This window comes from Hypomesus nipponensis, chromosome 7 (genome assembly GCF_054491055.1).
Source record: "Hypomesus nipponensis isolate SF chromosome 7, ASM5449105v1, whole genome shotgun sequence".
Taxonomy (NCBI): Eukaryota; Metazoa; Chordata; class Actinopteri; order Osmeriformes; family Osmeridae; genus Hypomesus; species Hypomesus nipponensis.
In genome coordinates, this window is record NC_140367.1 from 15,304,407 (window position 1) to 15,320,173 (window position 15,767).

The 15,767-nt window shown below is 42.8% G+C and overlaps 1 protein-coding gene across 6 annotated transcripts in view; it reads right to left on the reverse strand.

The window, feature by feature from the left end:
- The window catches only part of ipo8 (importin 8), a 40,828-nt gene extending 29,564 nt beyond the window's left edge, over positions 1–11,264 (reverse strand). For 3 of the 6 annotated variants that reach the window (XM_084701330.1, XM_084701332.1, XM_084701331.1), the window contains exons 1-18: positions 11,088–11,264; positions 10,370–10,451; positions 10,026–10,182; positions 9,701–9,856; positions 9,341–9,497; positions 9,113–9,202; positions 8,893–8,987; positions 8,714–8,798; positions 6,587–6,721; positions 6,396–6,495; positions 6,118–6,194; positions 4,738–4,854; positions 4,531–4,620; positions 4,039–4,204; positions 3,705–3,865; positions 3,442–3,567; positions 3,277–3,352; positions 2,651–2,776 (exon numbers count right to left, since the gene is read on the reverse strand). In XM_084701330.1, the coding sequence (XP_084557456.1) occupies positions 2,651–2,776; positions 3,277–3,352; positions 3,442–3,567; positions 3,705–3,865; positions 4,039–4,204; positions 4,531–4,620; positions 4,738–4,854; positions 6,118–6,194; positions 6,396–6,495; positions 6,587–6,721; positions 8,714–8,798; positions 8,893–8,987; positions 9,113–9,202; positions 9,341–9,497; positions 9,701–9,856; positions 10,026–10,182; positions 10,370–10,451; positions 11,088–11,171 (2,080 nt within the window). In that variant the 5' untranslated portion in view covers positions 11,172–11,264. The remainder of the gene's footprint in view (positions 1–2,650; positions 2,777–3,276; positions 3,353–3,441; positions 3,568–3,704; positions 3,866–4,038; positions 4,205–4,530; positions 4,621–4,737; positions 4,855–6,117; positions 6,195–6,395; positions 6,496–6,586; positions 6,722–8,713; positions 8,799–8,892; positions 8,988–9,112; positions 9,203–9,340; positions 9,498–9,700; positions 9,857–10,025; positions 10,183–10,369; positions 10,452–11,087) is intronic. The other 3 variants (XM_084701328.1, XM_084701327.1, XM_084701329.1) reach the window with 3 other exon arrangements.
- Positions 11,265–15,767: the final 4,503 nt, after the last annotated feature.

The following is a 15,767-nucleotide window of genomic DNA, read 5'->3' on the forward strand; positions in this document are numbered from 1 at the left end:
CTATTTTCTTTGGTCATACAAAGACCCCTTTCAACTAATTGTTGACGAAATGAGTACGTCCACCACTTATTTTTTCTATTTCTATTAATAACCTACCTCAAATATGCTCAAATTGTAAGGTTAATTTTGATGCTGATGACACTGTTATTTACACTTCTAATTTACAAATCCAGAATGCAGTCCAATTTTAATTAGGTCCAAAACTGGTTTCATAATAACAAACTCTTGAAAAATAAGGCTTATCCCTTCGTTTAGCATATTATTTATTATGGGTCACTCCTTGACAAAGCTGACCCATTCAAATGACTTAGAGTTTGGATTGACCCTGAACTCTCCTCGCCGTCCTTGAATAAATGGCGCACCAAAAATGAACATTGTTATAAACGCTGCAGCGTTTAATCGAAGAAATATGGTACATCATGTGAACTTTACAAAATCAATGCCATTAGTAGTGTATAGTATTCCTTTCACTTGGTTTTTAGTAGATATAACCTAAGCCTAGATGGAACAAATGTTCCAGACTCAGACTCGACCATTCGTTTCTTTGCTTCGTGTTTTTAGTATGACTACTTACGTTTTTTTTTTTTTTATCGGATTAAAGAAACTGTAAACCTACATGTACATTTAGTCATTTAGCAGACGCTCTTATCCAGAGCGACTTACAGTAAGTACAGGGACATTCCCCCGAGGCAAGTAGGGTGAAGTACCTTGCCCAAGGACACAACGTTATTGGCACAGCAGGGAATCGTACCGACAACCTTCTGATTACTAGCCCGATTACCTAACCGCTCAGGCATCTGACCCCCTTGAATATCAGGCTCCTTTGTTGTTCTAGCTCGGCAAAGAAAGCTAAGTTAAATAGGCCTATACTGTATATATGTTACTATTATGATGATGATGAGTGTTGCATAACTAGTACTGCTAGTTTATGTACCCTACAGTGTTTCCCCTATGTTGATTTTGTTGTGGCGGCCCGCCACGGCTATATTTCTGCTGCCACAGTATCAGAAATAGGGCTGTACAAGATTTTAGGCCGTCTATCAGCAGTGATTGTTAGAGTGCATGTTGGAGAATAGCAAGGACACGCGCGTCACAGCGCAGTTGGGATTGCGTGTGTGCGTCATTGAGAACTGTAAGTTGTATAACTTATGTTTTCAGTTCATTAAAGCCTGTTATTGTATTAGTCTACAGTTATTGCAACTTTAAGTTAACTGGTGATTTTCGTTGTTTGTATTCTTCCCCTGCTAGCATAATTGCATGCCTGTTGATTCGATAGCGATTGCTGCTCTCGCTCGCGTTTGTATTTTAGGCGCATTATTATGCTGAAGTAGTTTTAATTAATAGTGGGTATTTTGTTATTAGGGTTAGGGTTGCTAAAGAATGCTTAGCCTATCAAGATCAAATGAAGCCGACAGTGTACATGCTTTCGAGTGGCCCCTTATAGTGTAACAGAATTAAATGAAACTTGCTCCTCAGATATGTAATACGCCACCCGCGTCAACAAAGAGCTAGATTTTTTTGGGCGTAGCTGGTAGTGGTCACGCTTGGCAAGTCAGAGATTGTGCGTTCGAGCCCAGTGAGTGGCAAACGAGCCTTGTCGTGACGGAGCGTGGCAACAGCTGTTACATACCCGTCACACTAGGCTACTGACCATTTACAATAAGTGGTTACGGCAATTATTAATTGGCAGCATTTATGCCTTTAGAACATACTATATGACTGTAAGGTGTCATTAAGTAGTCTAACTTTATTTCTTTAGGGGAAATATGACCAAAATATGGGCAGTATTACATTAGCTATTAGACTATTACAATAACCATCTCCGAAATATAGGGTTAGCACTTTGTTTCAGCCGGGGGGGTTCGGACAGACCTGCCCCCACTGCTAAAAAAGCAGTGCACAAGCAAACACACCCTACAATTTCCCCAGAAATGGTTCCCTCTCAAGTTTTAATTGTCCTACCTATTTGAAACAGTTTTTGGTTCCATGTAGACCTTCATATCCACTCAGACATGAGCAACATCCATTTTTTTTGTCACTAGAATTTTTTGGAAAGAGGGTCATTCCAATATAAAGATCCTTCTGATTGGGATAATTTTGCTCTTTTTCTGAGATCTACTACCTTTTTCTTGTGCTTCAGGTTATCTTAATTTGTTCATCTTAAAACAACCTGTTCATGCTTATAATTTACAATGACATACTTAATGTACAACCTTGTGCTTCAATGGCTCTTTATGCTGATGATATTGAATTTTGTATTTTCCAGGTAATTATAACACATTTTCTAGTACAATAGCTGAGGTCTGGGGGTGTGGGTAGGACAGGGTGAGTGAGCTGTGTGTATATGAAATGTATGTTATGTAATACTGTGTATTTTGCATGTATACTATAATTTTGTATTTGTGTCTCAAAAATTAGATGCTACATCCCAAGGGGCAGTCCTTTCAATAAATTCAAATACTTAATGCACGGCTTCACCAAACACTAACAAACACTTTGTGTTCCGTGTACTTATATGTTATGTTATGCCGGGTGCTTGCGTTGTCTTGTCTTAAGAATTTCAGTGCCCAGTCTAACCCTGTGTTGTTCTGTGTACCTGACAAATAAAAGACTTGAACTCTTGAACTAACCTCAGTTGTATGTATGTTACCTGTAAAGTAGTCGAAGCAGTCATGCTGGAAGACCTCGTATAGGACCCCTAGCAGCTGCCACATCTGGGGGGAAATGGTCTGACAGGTGAGCCCAAACGCCAGGGACAGGATCTCCTCATAGAACTCTGGAGGAGGTGGTGGGGATCGGGGTGTTGAAAAGTTACATAAGACAGTGAGAGTGCAGGTTTTGTACAGGCCTGGACAGGTTGACAATGAACTGTGATTCACAAAAATCTTCCTTAAGGACAGAAGGGAGACTGCCGTTGGAATGAAAGGGGGAAAACTGGATAGAGTCCCACGGCGGATATCGCTCATTAAAAAAAAGAAACGTTTTTGACAACGTAGTTAAGGTGGCAGGCGTGTTGTCAAGGTGGCCGCCTTGACTGCAAGGTGCTGTGGGAAACCCTGTTGTTGGTTCAATTCCCGGCCGTGCCAAGTGACGTGTCCTTGGGCAATACACTTCACCCTACTTGCCTCGGAATGTCCCTGTACTTACTGTAAGTCGCTTTGGATAAGAGCGTCTGCTAAATGACTAAATGTAGATGTAATGATCAAGCAGTCTCTATCTCTCTGAACAATTAATACATGTGACACAAAAAAAACAGAATGACGTGCGCACACACACCTGCCATACCTATGATGGGCTTCTGTAACACCAGACCGATGACCTGCAAACAGATCCCCTCCAACTGTTGAGTAATCTGAGAGTGAGACAGAGTGAGAAAGGGGGGGGCGGCAGCAATCCTGATACAGTATCAGGAGGAGAGAAATACACCTGCTGATATCTCACCTCTTTGTGGTCCTCCATGACAGTCAATATAGTGTCAATGGTGCTGAGAATGCTCAGGGCCATGACAGTCTTGTCCTCACTCTCCTCATACTCCTCACTCTGTAGCACCTTCGTGAAAATCTCAGCCTGCATACACACACACACAAAGAATGCATATCCATACCACACACATACCTCATTCTCCTCACATTTTTAGACAAACACACACTCAGATAAGAGTGCAAACAAACACACACATGGTTTAGGGTCTAGAGGACACTAACCAGGTTCTGCGTCATGTCCACGGCGATGACGGCCACTTCCTGGTTGTACTCACAGATCATCTTCTGGATGACGTTGGTGAGGTCGTCGTTCTCTGTCTCCTTGACAATGTGCAGCAGCTCCTGCATGATGGGTCGGATGTAGGGCCTGATGTAGACTTTCGCTTCAGAGACACAGAGAGGAATGGGACTTAGTGTGTGTGTGTTTTGGTCCAGATAGTAGCTTAGATTTGATACAAGGATGCTATTGGTATGTGCAATTAGCTGTGTAATGTAAGTGTAAGTTTGTGTGTGCGTGTGTTAGAAAGAGTGTGTGTCTGCTTGTAGAGCCTCAGACCTTGCTCTTGGTTGCTGACTAGTGTCTGCAGAGCAATGGCAGCCTCCACTTTGACGGGCATCTCCTTGTCTTCAATCAGGTCCTGCCTGACCAACTCCACCGCGTTCCTCAGAACCAGCTCATCATGGAATCGCAGTGGACTGAAGGAGTGCAGCACCCAGCATGACTGCAGACACCCCACCAAATTACTCATCTGCACGCCCTATGGCTGGGCCTTAATCATTGCAACTGCTCAACTAAATCCTGTCTATGTCTTTTGAAATTAGTGATCTGCAATGCTGTCCTCCTGCCACCAGAGTGCATCACAAGGCTCCCCATTGTGTTCCCCTGCACAAGAGAAACAGTAGCCCCCTTTTTATAGAGCCTGTTCGACCGACTGTACCGACCGACCGACCGACCGAACAACACACAGAAAGACAGACAGACAGAAAACGAAAGATAGATACAATTCACAGATGGAGGTATGCAACGCCAGAGGTTATGGTGTCTCACCCTAGCTCGTAGGTATCCCAGAGGAGAGTTGAGGAGGGGGAACACGTAGTTCTGTAACATCAGCTCCATCTGATCCCTGAATAACCGCTTCTGTAGAGACACAGGAGAGAGAGACAAACAGAAGAGAGACAAGCTATTAGAGCTGGATACAACAGATAATAGATAGTGAAAAGGGCAAAAGAGAGGATGGATAACACACACACAAACCTTCAGCAAGAGTTCTGCCAATGAGCCGATGACGTGCAACCCCCCGTCCTTCCTGCGAGGGTCAGTGGTGGGCTCCATCAGGATCTGGTGACAGAAGTCCATCATCTGGGGCAAAATCTGTTGAAGCAAGGAGCAGAGGTCAAAGGTTAACGGTCAAGGAATATAACCATATGCCCTCACCGTCCACCTTTGAAGGCCACAGGATGACTTTTGAAGTGGGGGAACATCTAGCAAAAAATACAATATAAGGGGAGGTGCTACAGGTGAATAGGATTTTAGGAAAATGACATCTAGCACACATGTCAAGCTAGACAACTCTTGGCTCATAATAGGTAAAGCCATACAATTTTACATACTGCTTTGTACTTGGAATATCTAGACATATTCAGAGGGATTTTCAAATATATTTTGTCAATCTAAATTTATGTCGTATAATATACAAAAAAGACTTTTTGTACTTGTCAACATCATACCAACAGTAAAATATGGTGGTGATAGTCACTGCGTTTACATGGATTAGAATTACTGGTTTATTTGGACTGAAATAGAATTATCTGTTTCTTGTAAACACCTTTGTTAGAATACTTGCGGTCCGACTACAATCCGATCGACACCCCGAGATAACTCGGTCCGCGTCGCATGCTTGTAAACGGTGAATTGGACTATGAACTGGACTATGCGTCTTTGTGTGTGCTTGAGATCCCGCCGCCCTCCCTCCCAGGTCGTGACCTGGAACTCTAAAAAGACGATAAGTTGTTGCTGCCGGGTGCCGGCCCGGCAGAAACAAACAAACAACGAGAGCCAATAGCGCCAATAGTGCCGTTTGCATTTGCAGTACTCCTATTGTCATCATGCACAAAATGTAGAGGGACGTAGCTTCACCTTGCTCTCCATTCGCCGTCTTTCTCAAAATGTTGATATTGTTGTTGTTGGTAGTGGTGAAGAGGTCAAGCGGAAAGGGCTGTATTACCACTAGTTGTATTGAAAACAGCGCCACGTATCGCACTGGGATATGACATGCTTTGATTGCCAATGATTCGGTTTATTCACTGCCATTTATATTCGGATAATAGCAGTTACCCCAAAAATTCCCATGATCCGAACGAAGCTAAATTCGAATTGACCCCATCATGTAAACGCAGTGAGTGTGTCTGGGGCTGTTTTGCTGCTTCAGGATCTGGAAGACTTGCTGTGATAAATGGAACCATGAATTCTGCTGTCTACCAAAAAATCCTGAAGGAGAATGTCCGGCCATCCATTTGTGACCTCAAGCTGAAGCAAACTTGGGTTCTCCAACAGTTATTAGGTTGCAAGGGGGCAATCAGGGGGCTTTTTCACACCACTGTATGTTCTTAGTCCTCATAGATGGACTGTCCTCACCTCCTTCCTCTTGCGGGCGGCTTTGCACAGGAGACTCTGGGCCTCTGTGGCGGGGAGGGCGTGGTCATCGTACAAGTCTGGAATGCACACAGACCAATCAGTCAGTAAGCCCACAGAACCACCTGACTATGTCAGAGAGGTTCCTTGTCGTGCCAGGCATTCGCCACCAGATGTAACACTACCTCTACAAGCACACAAATGGGTAAAAGGTGTTGTGTATCCTCTTAGCTTGCCTGGCTGTCTGTCAGCATGTCTGAGTGTGGTTTGTGATGACTTACTAAACTTCATACGGATGTACTCATAAGGGTCCTCCTGCCAGAGTTTCTCATCCTCATCTTTGTAGCACATGAGAGGGAAGATCACCTCCTGACAAATGGTCTATAGAAAACAGGAGGAAACAATTCAGCTAACAGGCCAACACTCAGCTTAGGAAGTCTACTTTTTGATTAGTATTGTGTGTGTTCCAGACCTGCATGTGGGGTTTCATGTGTTTCCAGGTGATGGAGTGGGACAGTCCCTGACGCAGGTAGCTGAGGGACTGTTGTAGGACGTGTGGAGTTACATACTGCTTTTGTCTGTGCTGGTCCAACACCTTCAACAGCACCTGAGTGACAACACACACACACACACACACACACACACAGAATCATCAGCGAGAACAGAAAATGTATTCACCAGCTCACAAGGTGTTAGATATGTGAAATATTATAATAACAGTAAACTATTATTTTGTTGTTGCTTATAAGATATACTTCCAGCACGTTAACAATTTGTTCTACATACAGACAAGACTTCTCTTGACTTCCTGTTCTGTTAAGTTTGAATATTGTCCTGAGACAAATGTACAGTATTTGTCCATGCATAACTACTAAATACTAAAATTATAAATAGGTTATTTATTAATGTTTTCTAACTTGTTAACTAGCTAATGGATTTCTGCCTTATTATATATTATACACATGCAATATAATAAAGTATGATATTGATTTTAGCTTGATTTAGCAATTGGTTTGTTCATAAATCCAGTTATATTTTTAATAGTGCACAGTGCCAGTCAATGATTAAGATGTCAATGAGACACACAAACACAGATTCCTTGAACTACATATAAGGCACAGTGCCTGTGATGTCGCTGAGTAAGATGTCAGTGACACACAGATTTCTGGAATTATAGATTGATGTGATGCAGCTGATGACAGTTCTAACAAAATGCACTGATCTAAAGGCTACTAAAGTAAAGAATCCACTTTATATTGTCTGTTTGCTAGCCAGGATTTCATCCATACAGACAACTGGTGATCAATTGGCTGAGCAGTTAGGGAATCGGGCTATTAATCAGAAGGTTGCCTGTTCGATTGCCAGCCATGAAAAATGACTTTGTAGCCTTGGACAAAGCACTTCCCCCTTGGGGGAATGTCCCTGTACTTACTGTAAATCGCTCTGGATGAAAGCGTCTGCTAAATGATAAAAATGATAAAACCCTTAGAAAGAAGCTGATTCAATGTTATGCCAACAGTCAGGCCTGCTCACCTGGCGCTATCGGCGTTAGCTACTAAATGACTATAGGCCTACCCAAAAAACATATTTGTGAAGTCCTTGTTTGATGAGGCCTAAAGCAATGGAAATCAGGCTTAACCATAGTGAGTTGTTTGTGTTAGTTAATATCCTTCCAGCTGACATAAAATATCCACTCTAAATATAATCTTTCTCTTTGTTAGCTATCCAGCATTTCCTTCAAAAAGAAAACCCTGCTCACCTGGCCATATTGTAGGGAGTCAGATGGCTGACCTATTAATCAGAAGGTTTCCGGTTCGATTCCCAGCCGTGAAAATTACGTTCTGTCCTTGGGCAAGGCACTTCACCCTACTTGCCTTAGGGGAATGTCCCTGTACTTACTGTAAGTCGCTCTGGATCAGAACGTCTGCTAAATGTAAATCATTGGTGTTTGCAATTTGTTCGTCTTCAACAAGTTTGTCATATAATGCAATGCACTTTATAGGACTATTTACTTTTCACCAACCACTCATCAGAGCAATACACGGCATTTCAACTTCACACATTGACACGTAAGATCAGTTGCTCAAGTGCTCACTATACATAGTGCCAGCTCAACATGGCTGAAAGAGTTCCATCGTGAAACTGGTGGCAAATAACTTTTGGGGATCTTGGAGAGCTTATCCAAACAACGTCCTTGGGTTCCTAAATGGACACCTGCCAAATTTGAACTTTGCACAGTGCCTGGTTTTTGAGATAATTGTGGGACAAAAACATACACACAAACACTCCTGGCATTATTTGATGGTCCATTCTAAAAGCAATGCCACAGATGGCTTCGCATTTGGGAAAAAATGTAAGAAAACTTGGGAGGAGCAATTCAGTGAGGGATCCCTGCCTCCAAACCCAGTACATAATGTATTCTCATCAATTCAAAACCTAAAAAACCTGTTTAATCAAACCATTCCTAGTTATTTGTCTGAATATGACATGAGAAATACAGTGTGCAATAGAGAGTTTCCAAAATTCGGCATCAATTCATGAGTGGAGAGTCCAGTGTAAGCTCCTAGAATTATCAATGCACATTGCACACTTTTCCTACCTGCTGTATGCCCATGGCGTATGTCTTGAGGAAGAAATCTGCAAACTCAAAGTATTCCTTAGTCACATTCCCTGGGCTTCCATACCTACGAAACGGGAAACTGTTTTAGTACATCTCCAGGAAGCGAATTCTGTCTCGATTCATCCTCAAGTAAGGTGATGGTGACTACGGAGCCTCACCTCTCAAACAGCCTGGTCAAGATGTGCATAGCCCACTTCTTACACTTCCACCACACCAGCTCCGGACGGTCGTCTTCATCAACCTCCAACGTCTCCTACCACACACACACAAATGTAGACACAGGGTTGGAAAACATGTTCATATTATGAAAAAAACAAGAAGTGGAAGGAAGAGAGGGATTGAAAGAGCAGAGCGAGAGTGTGTGTGTGTGAAACTCACTGGAGGAACACTGCGGTCCATCACAGCCCTCAGTATCTCCATCCACTGAGTCATAATAGTGTTGTTGATAAGCTGGAGAGGCAGGGAGTACTGCAGAAGAGAACACACACTCCGTTACGCACTTACATCCACACTGTCGGTAACACACCATGTCTCCCACAACTATGACAGACACAGCCACTAGTTTAGAGGGACTACCTAGTGCAAAGAGATCTAACCAAGACACACCTGTACGAGTGCGTGGAAGATCTTAAGGATCTGTTTCTGGATGAGGACAGAGAAGATGGTGGAGTCTGGCAGCAGCTGGATTATGAGTTGCTGGATACGGGGTAGAAAGATCTGCATGGCTGCCAGCAACGGCTCCCTGTCATCAGCCTTCTTATACCTGGCCCACACACATACACATTGATCAGCATTATACAGATCAGCACACACAACACCCTCAGAAACAAAACACCTAATCAACCATCTCCAACTATCTTTGATGAGGACTACAATTCCTTGTTGTACCGTCATCAGTGGCCACCAGGCCCCAGAGACGGGCACTAAGGAGAGACAACCAGAGCAGAGGAAGGAGGTGAGACTCACTCGTAGTTCTTGACAAGCTGGTAGAGGGCCAGCAGACTGCCATACCAGCCACTGTTCTGAGACTGCAGGTACACCCCAATCTTATCCACAATGGCTGTCCAGCGACCAGGGAAGTCGTGCTTTATGATGGCTCGCAAACACACCGTCAGCTGGGCCCTGAGAGAGAGAGAGAGAGAGAGAGAGAGAGAGAGAGAGAGAGAGAGAGAGAGAGAGAGAGAGAGAGAGAGAGATCCCAACACTGGGTGTTCAATGCACGAACACTACCACCACAATTGAAGTATAGCTACATTCAGATTTCAGTCAAAGCTACAGAGTTGTGACTTACCGTATGGATTCTGGGCACTGGATAATGCCCTCCACGATGTTATCTCGAATCTGCTGGCGGTCATTCTCATGGATGTTGAAGGGGAACACCACCTCCCCAATTGAGGGCTCGCGGTCCTGCCAGTACTGGCTAACCATGTTCTTCAGGTAAATGGCTGCTGCACAGGGCAGGCGCACAATGAAGACATCACACACTGAAGATCAGACGGTACTGGACACCACACACATTTTCAGGGTCAACTACTTTTCACAAATGCTCATACCATTTCATTACCACCACATACTATAGTCCATTTAATAGTTTCAGTCAACGCGTAGTCTAAAATTTAATCTAGTCCTCCTTACCTGCTTGGCGTACGGGGAACTCTACCTGTTCAGACACAATAATCTGGAGCAGGGTGGGGGCAAAGTTGATGATCTTGTAAGACTGGAACACAAATAAAAAAACACCTCCATTGAGTTGTGAACCAACATTTATAAGACAAGACACAATGAAATCAACCAGTCAGCAATACGTTTTAAATCGAGATAATGTAATGAATTTCTTCCGAGTTTCCCTGAATTGAGATGATCTGTTTGAACGCGAACAAACTAGTCCGATTTGCAGGGTGTATATCACATTTTCTTATTGGGGCATGATGTCAGAAATGGTAGCTTACTGCATGGGTAAGAGCGTCCGAGAGTATTCTCTTAAACCAACACACCGAGGAAACAACACTCTGGTTGATTGACTTTGTTATTTGTTTAGCAACTGTACTTGCATATTCTGTTTATCAGTTAGTTACTATCTATTACGTTATCCTCGCTCTGAACAATATGTGGATTGTGAAGCTGTAAAATGAATTATATCATTTACGAGGCAACATCTTATGTTTCAGCGACGGTTTTCAAACAATTAATGACCAAAGGGAACCGCAAGAGCACGAAAACTAAACTGTGAAGGTTCGGAAAAGTATTTGGTTCTCGATGCTGGGCCTTACAATCATAACATGAACCCATTCTTAACATAAAGGATGTATGATTAACCCGTTAACAAAAAAACTTATTTCGCTCAAACACCCACCTGATTGAGTTCATTTTCAGCCGCTATCCTGAGGTTGGGATCAATTGTCCCCTTCAAAGCCTGGATTATTCGATTGGGATCCATCTTTATTAGTTATACTGTCAGTTTTGCGCTTTCACAATCACTTACTGGTCTAAATTTGACAAAGCGTTTTGGATGTGTATACATTACCCCCGCCCCATTTTACCGTCAATAAGCAGGCGGTAGACGTAAAGCAACGTAAACAGCGGCGTTTTACGGTAGAACTTCTTCATATGCATCCGCAGTAAGGTAAGTCATTTACTGCCCCCCCCCCCAAGTGCTGGAGTATTATGACTGAAGACTGTATAATAAAGAAATAAAAGTTGGATGTTTTGTAGCCTACTTACGTGTATAAATCATATGCTTCTGTCAGCTCTAACTAATCCATCCAGAGTTCATGAGTGGTCACGGAACCTGTAATCGAGTAACCTTGATTTTGCCACTAAATGATCTAAATCTAAAATAACCGCATCGCGGTTTTATGCCTCTGCCAGCCAGTCACATTGACAATCCTCTCTATCCATCGTGTAGTGTAGTCTAATGCAGTGTTTCCCAAAGACTAGGTCGCGACCCTCGGGTGGGTCGCAAAAGATTTTTGGGGGGTCGCCTTGTCACGATCTGAATCTCTGCCAGTGGCGATTTCTTAAACTAATTAATGGTCAAATATTTACTATTGAACATTTTAAATGCGTTAGAACACGTTCATATCGAAGACGAGTTCATTCAGAATCAGCTACATATATTAGCAGGTCAACTGACTGATTTCCTTCTCATACATTCCCGTAACGCCGCAGTGCATTTCCCTGTTGAAGCTCAGTTTCTATAGCCTGGCTGCCAGCCCAACTTCTCACCGCCCACTAAAAAATTTGGTCGGGAAGTTGGGTCCGGAGGGTCTCGTATTGGGAACATAAAACCGGGATGTGGGCGGACCAATGAAATTGCCAGGGCGGGCTTTATAGATAATGGACAGATGATCAACAGTAAGGTAATCAACATCACGAAAGAGCCCTTGGGGGTGTTCCATCAACGTCGATTAAGGGAAAGCGAGACTTATTTCGCCAAGTCTCACTTACTTTAGCGAGAGTTCCGTTCCATTAAGGTGGAGTATTCTAGTTCTAGCTACGTAACCAAGGATCGGGACTAGCCTGATCCCTGTCAGGCTAAAAGTCAAGCTAAACTAAAATGTGTTGCAAATAATTTCAAACAGGCGGAAACAGAATCTCAAAAGACAGTTCCGTCGAGTAAATTCCTGCGCGCAAAGCACTTTAGTCCGTGTTCGGGAACATAAATTCAGACTTTTTGAAGTGCATACATGAATGATTCGCGTGTTTAGGCCTACTTCATCTCCCAAAAATATATTAATTTAAATTAACAAGTTAATAAAAAATGTCACTTTATCTGTTTTCAAAAGCCATTAGTTAATTGACATAAAATAAGGCCTTAGAAACTAAGCAGAGCCTCAAGACAAGTTACAATCAATTATGGCGTATCCTTTCTTTGACAAGCCTGTGGTGGATGAAGGTGCTCAGATTAGACAAAGAGTGTTTATCCCACCAGCCCCAAGGGTCTTCAGAGACAGAAGTAATGCTTCCCTGACCAGTATCTGTGGAAGAAGTATAGGTTCAGTAGGCCCAGCATAGTTTATCTAGATAGATTTAATTGTCATTCTTAAATAAAATAAAAAATAAATAATATAATATATATATATATATATATATATATATATATATATATATAATAACACTTAAGCAACTCTTAAGGATGGCAATGAACACATAAGAGCAGCCTACCATCCTTTGTAGAAAGTAGGAGAGTAGACTATAAGAGCAAACCCACTGTAGCCAAGCCTTGACACTGTTCAGTCTGTCTGCATCTGTCTATGTCTTTGCATGTGGGACGTTCTTGAACTATGCCAGAAAATATGAAGGGTATACTTTGCTCCAAGCAGTACCTGAATACTATCATCAGTTTTTCAGGTAATCGTGAAACACAAAGAATCAAGGAGACTTTTTATTCAATTATATAAAGTATTTTCATTGTTTAAAGTAGCCTATATGTTGACAAGCCTCTCTATTACCTCTCCTCTGGCTTCCCCAATATTATAGGTGCAATATACTGTCCCCATGGGTGTTTCCAGGCCCATTGGAAGACTCAGGGCGTGACTGCCTGGTGCCCCCATGGTTGAAAGTGTTTCTAAAATGCCTTAGAATGGCAAAAATTAGACCAAGTGCCCTACTGTATGCCATTCACATTGTAAAATATGCTTGAGTGCCCAGGATGCCCCACGCAATAAATGACAGTGTGTCCTCTATAAATGTAAAAACACGTCTTAATGAGTTCCTTTATAGTATAGAAAATGTGATGCAGTACCCTATATGGTGCCCTTATAATGGCCTAAATTGGTCTGTTCCCATGCCCTTACTTCCAATGGAAAAGGGTGCTGTTATGAAGTGCCCTTTATGCTGCCCCTGTAACAGACGTGGTATTGCATCCCACCGGGAGTCGAACTCACCACCTCTGACTTCCCAAGCGCCACCACTACCAACTACGCCAACGAAAAGCTAGCAATTTGCTGATGCGGGTGGCCTTTTACATACTTGAGAAGTGAGTTTCACCACACGCCGGCTACATTCACCCCTCAAACTCACTCCTGTCGGCTAGCTGATGCTATCCTAGCGATCCGGGTCACGGCACCACTGTAACAGACGTGGTATTGCAAGTTCAGTCAGAGGTATACAGGCCACTGTCCGCTCCCACCGGGAGTCGAACTCACCACCTCAGACTTCCCAAGCGCCACCACTACCAACTACGCCAACGAAAAGTTAGCATTTCCTTGACGCGGGTGGCCTCTTATATACTTGAGGAGTGAGTTTCACCACACACCGGCTACACCCCTACATGACAGTGTCCCAAATGTTGCCCTTTCCAAAGAAGACAATTAGATGCTGTGCCCTACAGTCTGGGCATGCTTTCCCAAAGTGAGTCTATCACTGTCCAAGCCTCCTCTGGATCTGTGGAGGCAGACTATGTTAATTGGAAATACACGTGATATAATAATGATAGTCATGCTGAGCAATTTAAAATGACTGTTCTGCCAAACAAAGTGTGCAGTTTGGGTCACCTTCTGATCTAAAAAGTCAGTGATGGATCTGTGCAATACTAGTCATTTCAGTGAATCCCTATTTTAGTCATGGTTATCTTTCCCTTTAGTCATGGTTATCTTTCTCAGCATTTAGCCTATCAGTTAATACATGCGCGTGGCAAAGTTATTTTGAAGAAATGTATTGATTTTGTTCAAGATTTGAAGACAAAAACATTATCAGCCCACATCAAGTGCAATTAACCATGGCTTTCTTCAGTGTTTTGAATTTTATCCTACAATTTTCAATTGCTCCCACTTTCTTTTTTGGGCTATTATTCTCAATCTCCTGTTGAGAATATCGGCCATAGGCTAGCCTGTCAGAACGGTTTAAGACAGCTCATCAAATTACGCAAATTATCAGTAGGCCTAAATGCATATATGTTAAGTAGATTTGGTAGGTTTACAATATACGCATTTTAACGGTCGTAATGGTTCGACAAGTTGTCTCCCTCCCTTGCCATGTTAATTGCGGCAACATTGCCCTTTTTGGGGACAGCTCCAAAAAGTCAAAAAATCAATTTACGCTGCTGAAACAACACCTCTCTGCTGCTTTACGCTTTGCTTTTTGCGACATAACTCCTCTTTTCGACGATCGCCTGATCTGGGCTGCAGAGTCTAAGCTTATTGAGGTCTAGCTTGAATTAGCGTTGCCTGTTAGTGGAACGGAACGTTAGTGGAACGGCTTGAGGCTTAAGTCTAAGTTGACGTTCACCCAAGTGAGACTTATTTGTGTTGGCGCGACTTGCGTTAGCGACGTTGATGGAACACCCCCCTTGGGTTGAATTCGTTTTCAACAAACAACATATTAAGTTGCTCTGATTGGTTGTAGGTCTATCCAATTGAGCGTAGAGGCATTTGTTTTACGAGTTCGGTTGAAACACAGCCCAACGGAGAGTTTTCAGACTCATATTCTGACCAGAATTATGAGTATGACAACGTCAGGCTACAGCTTCCAGGACTTCAATGGGGTTGCTTTGAACAGTTTTCTTCAGTGCTTCAAAACTATACGGTCATTGGATAATTGTTGCGATTATGTCCCGCCCATGGACGCTCAGCTGGGGGTGAATGGAGGAGTGGGCTGGCCTGGATGCAGGGCTTCCGCGTGATGATAGGAGGGTCTGTCGAAATAGGAGGGTCTGTCTCCTTTTGATTGACAGTAATTTTGTACTATAAAAAGTCACTGAAGCTATTCAAGCTCAGTCCCATAGAAAGAGCTGCTGCAACCTATTTCTTGGTAGGCTATTTACTTGGTGAAGTTGCTAGCAAGTTTTCATCATACATTTCATACAATTATACACATGCCTTGTTTCAGTTGAACCTAATTCCCACATTTTCTTCGAGTTTAATATTGTTTTGTTGATCGTTCCTTCCTTCATTCATTCATTCATTCATTCATTCATTCATTCATACATACTACATACATACAGTAGGCTAAGATAGTGTCGTAAGGGTGAACTAGCCAGTGAACTAGAAAAATAATGTAAAATATATATGTTTTAGGCCAAAAATGAATTTCC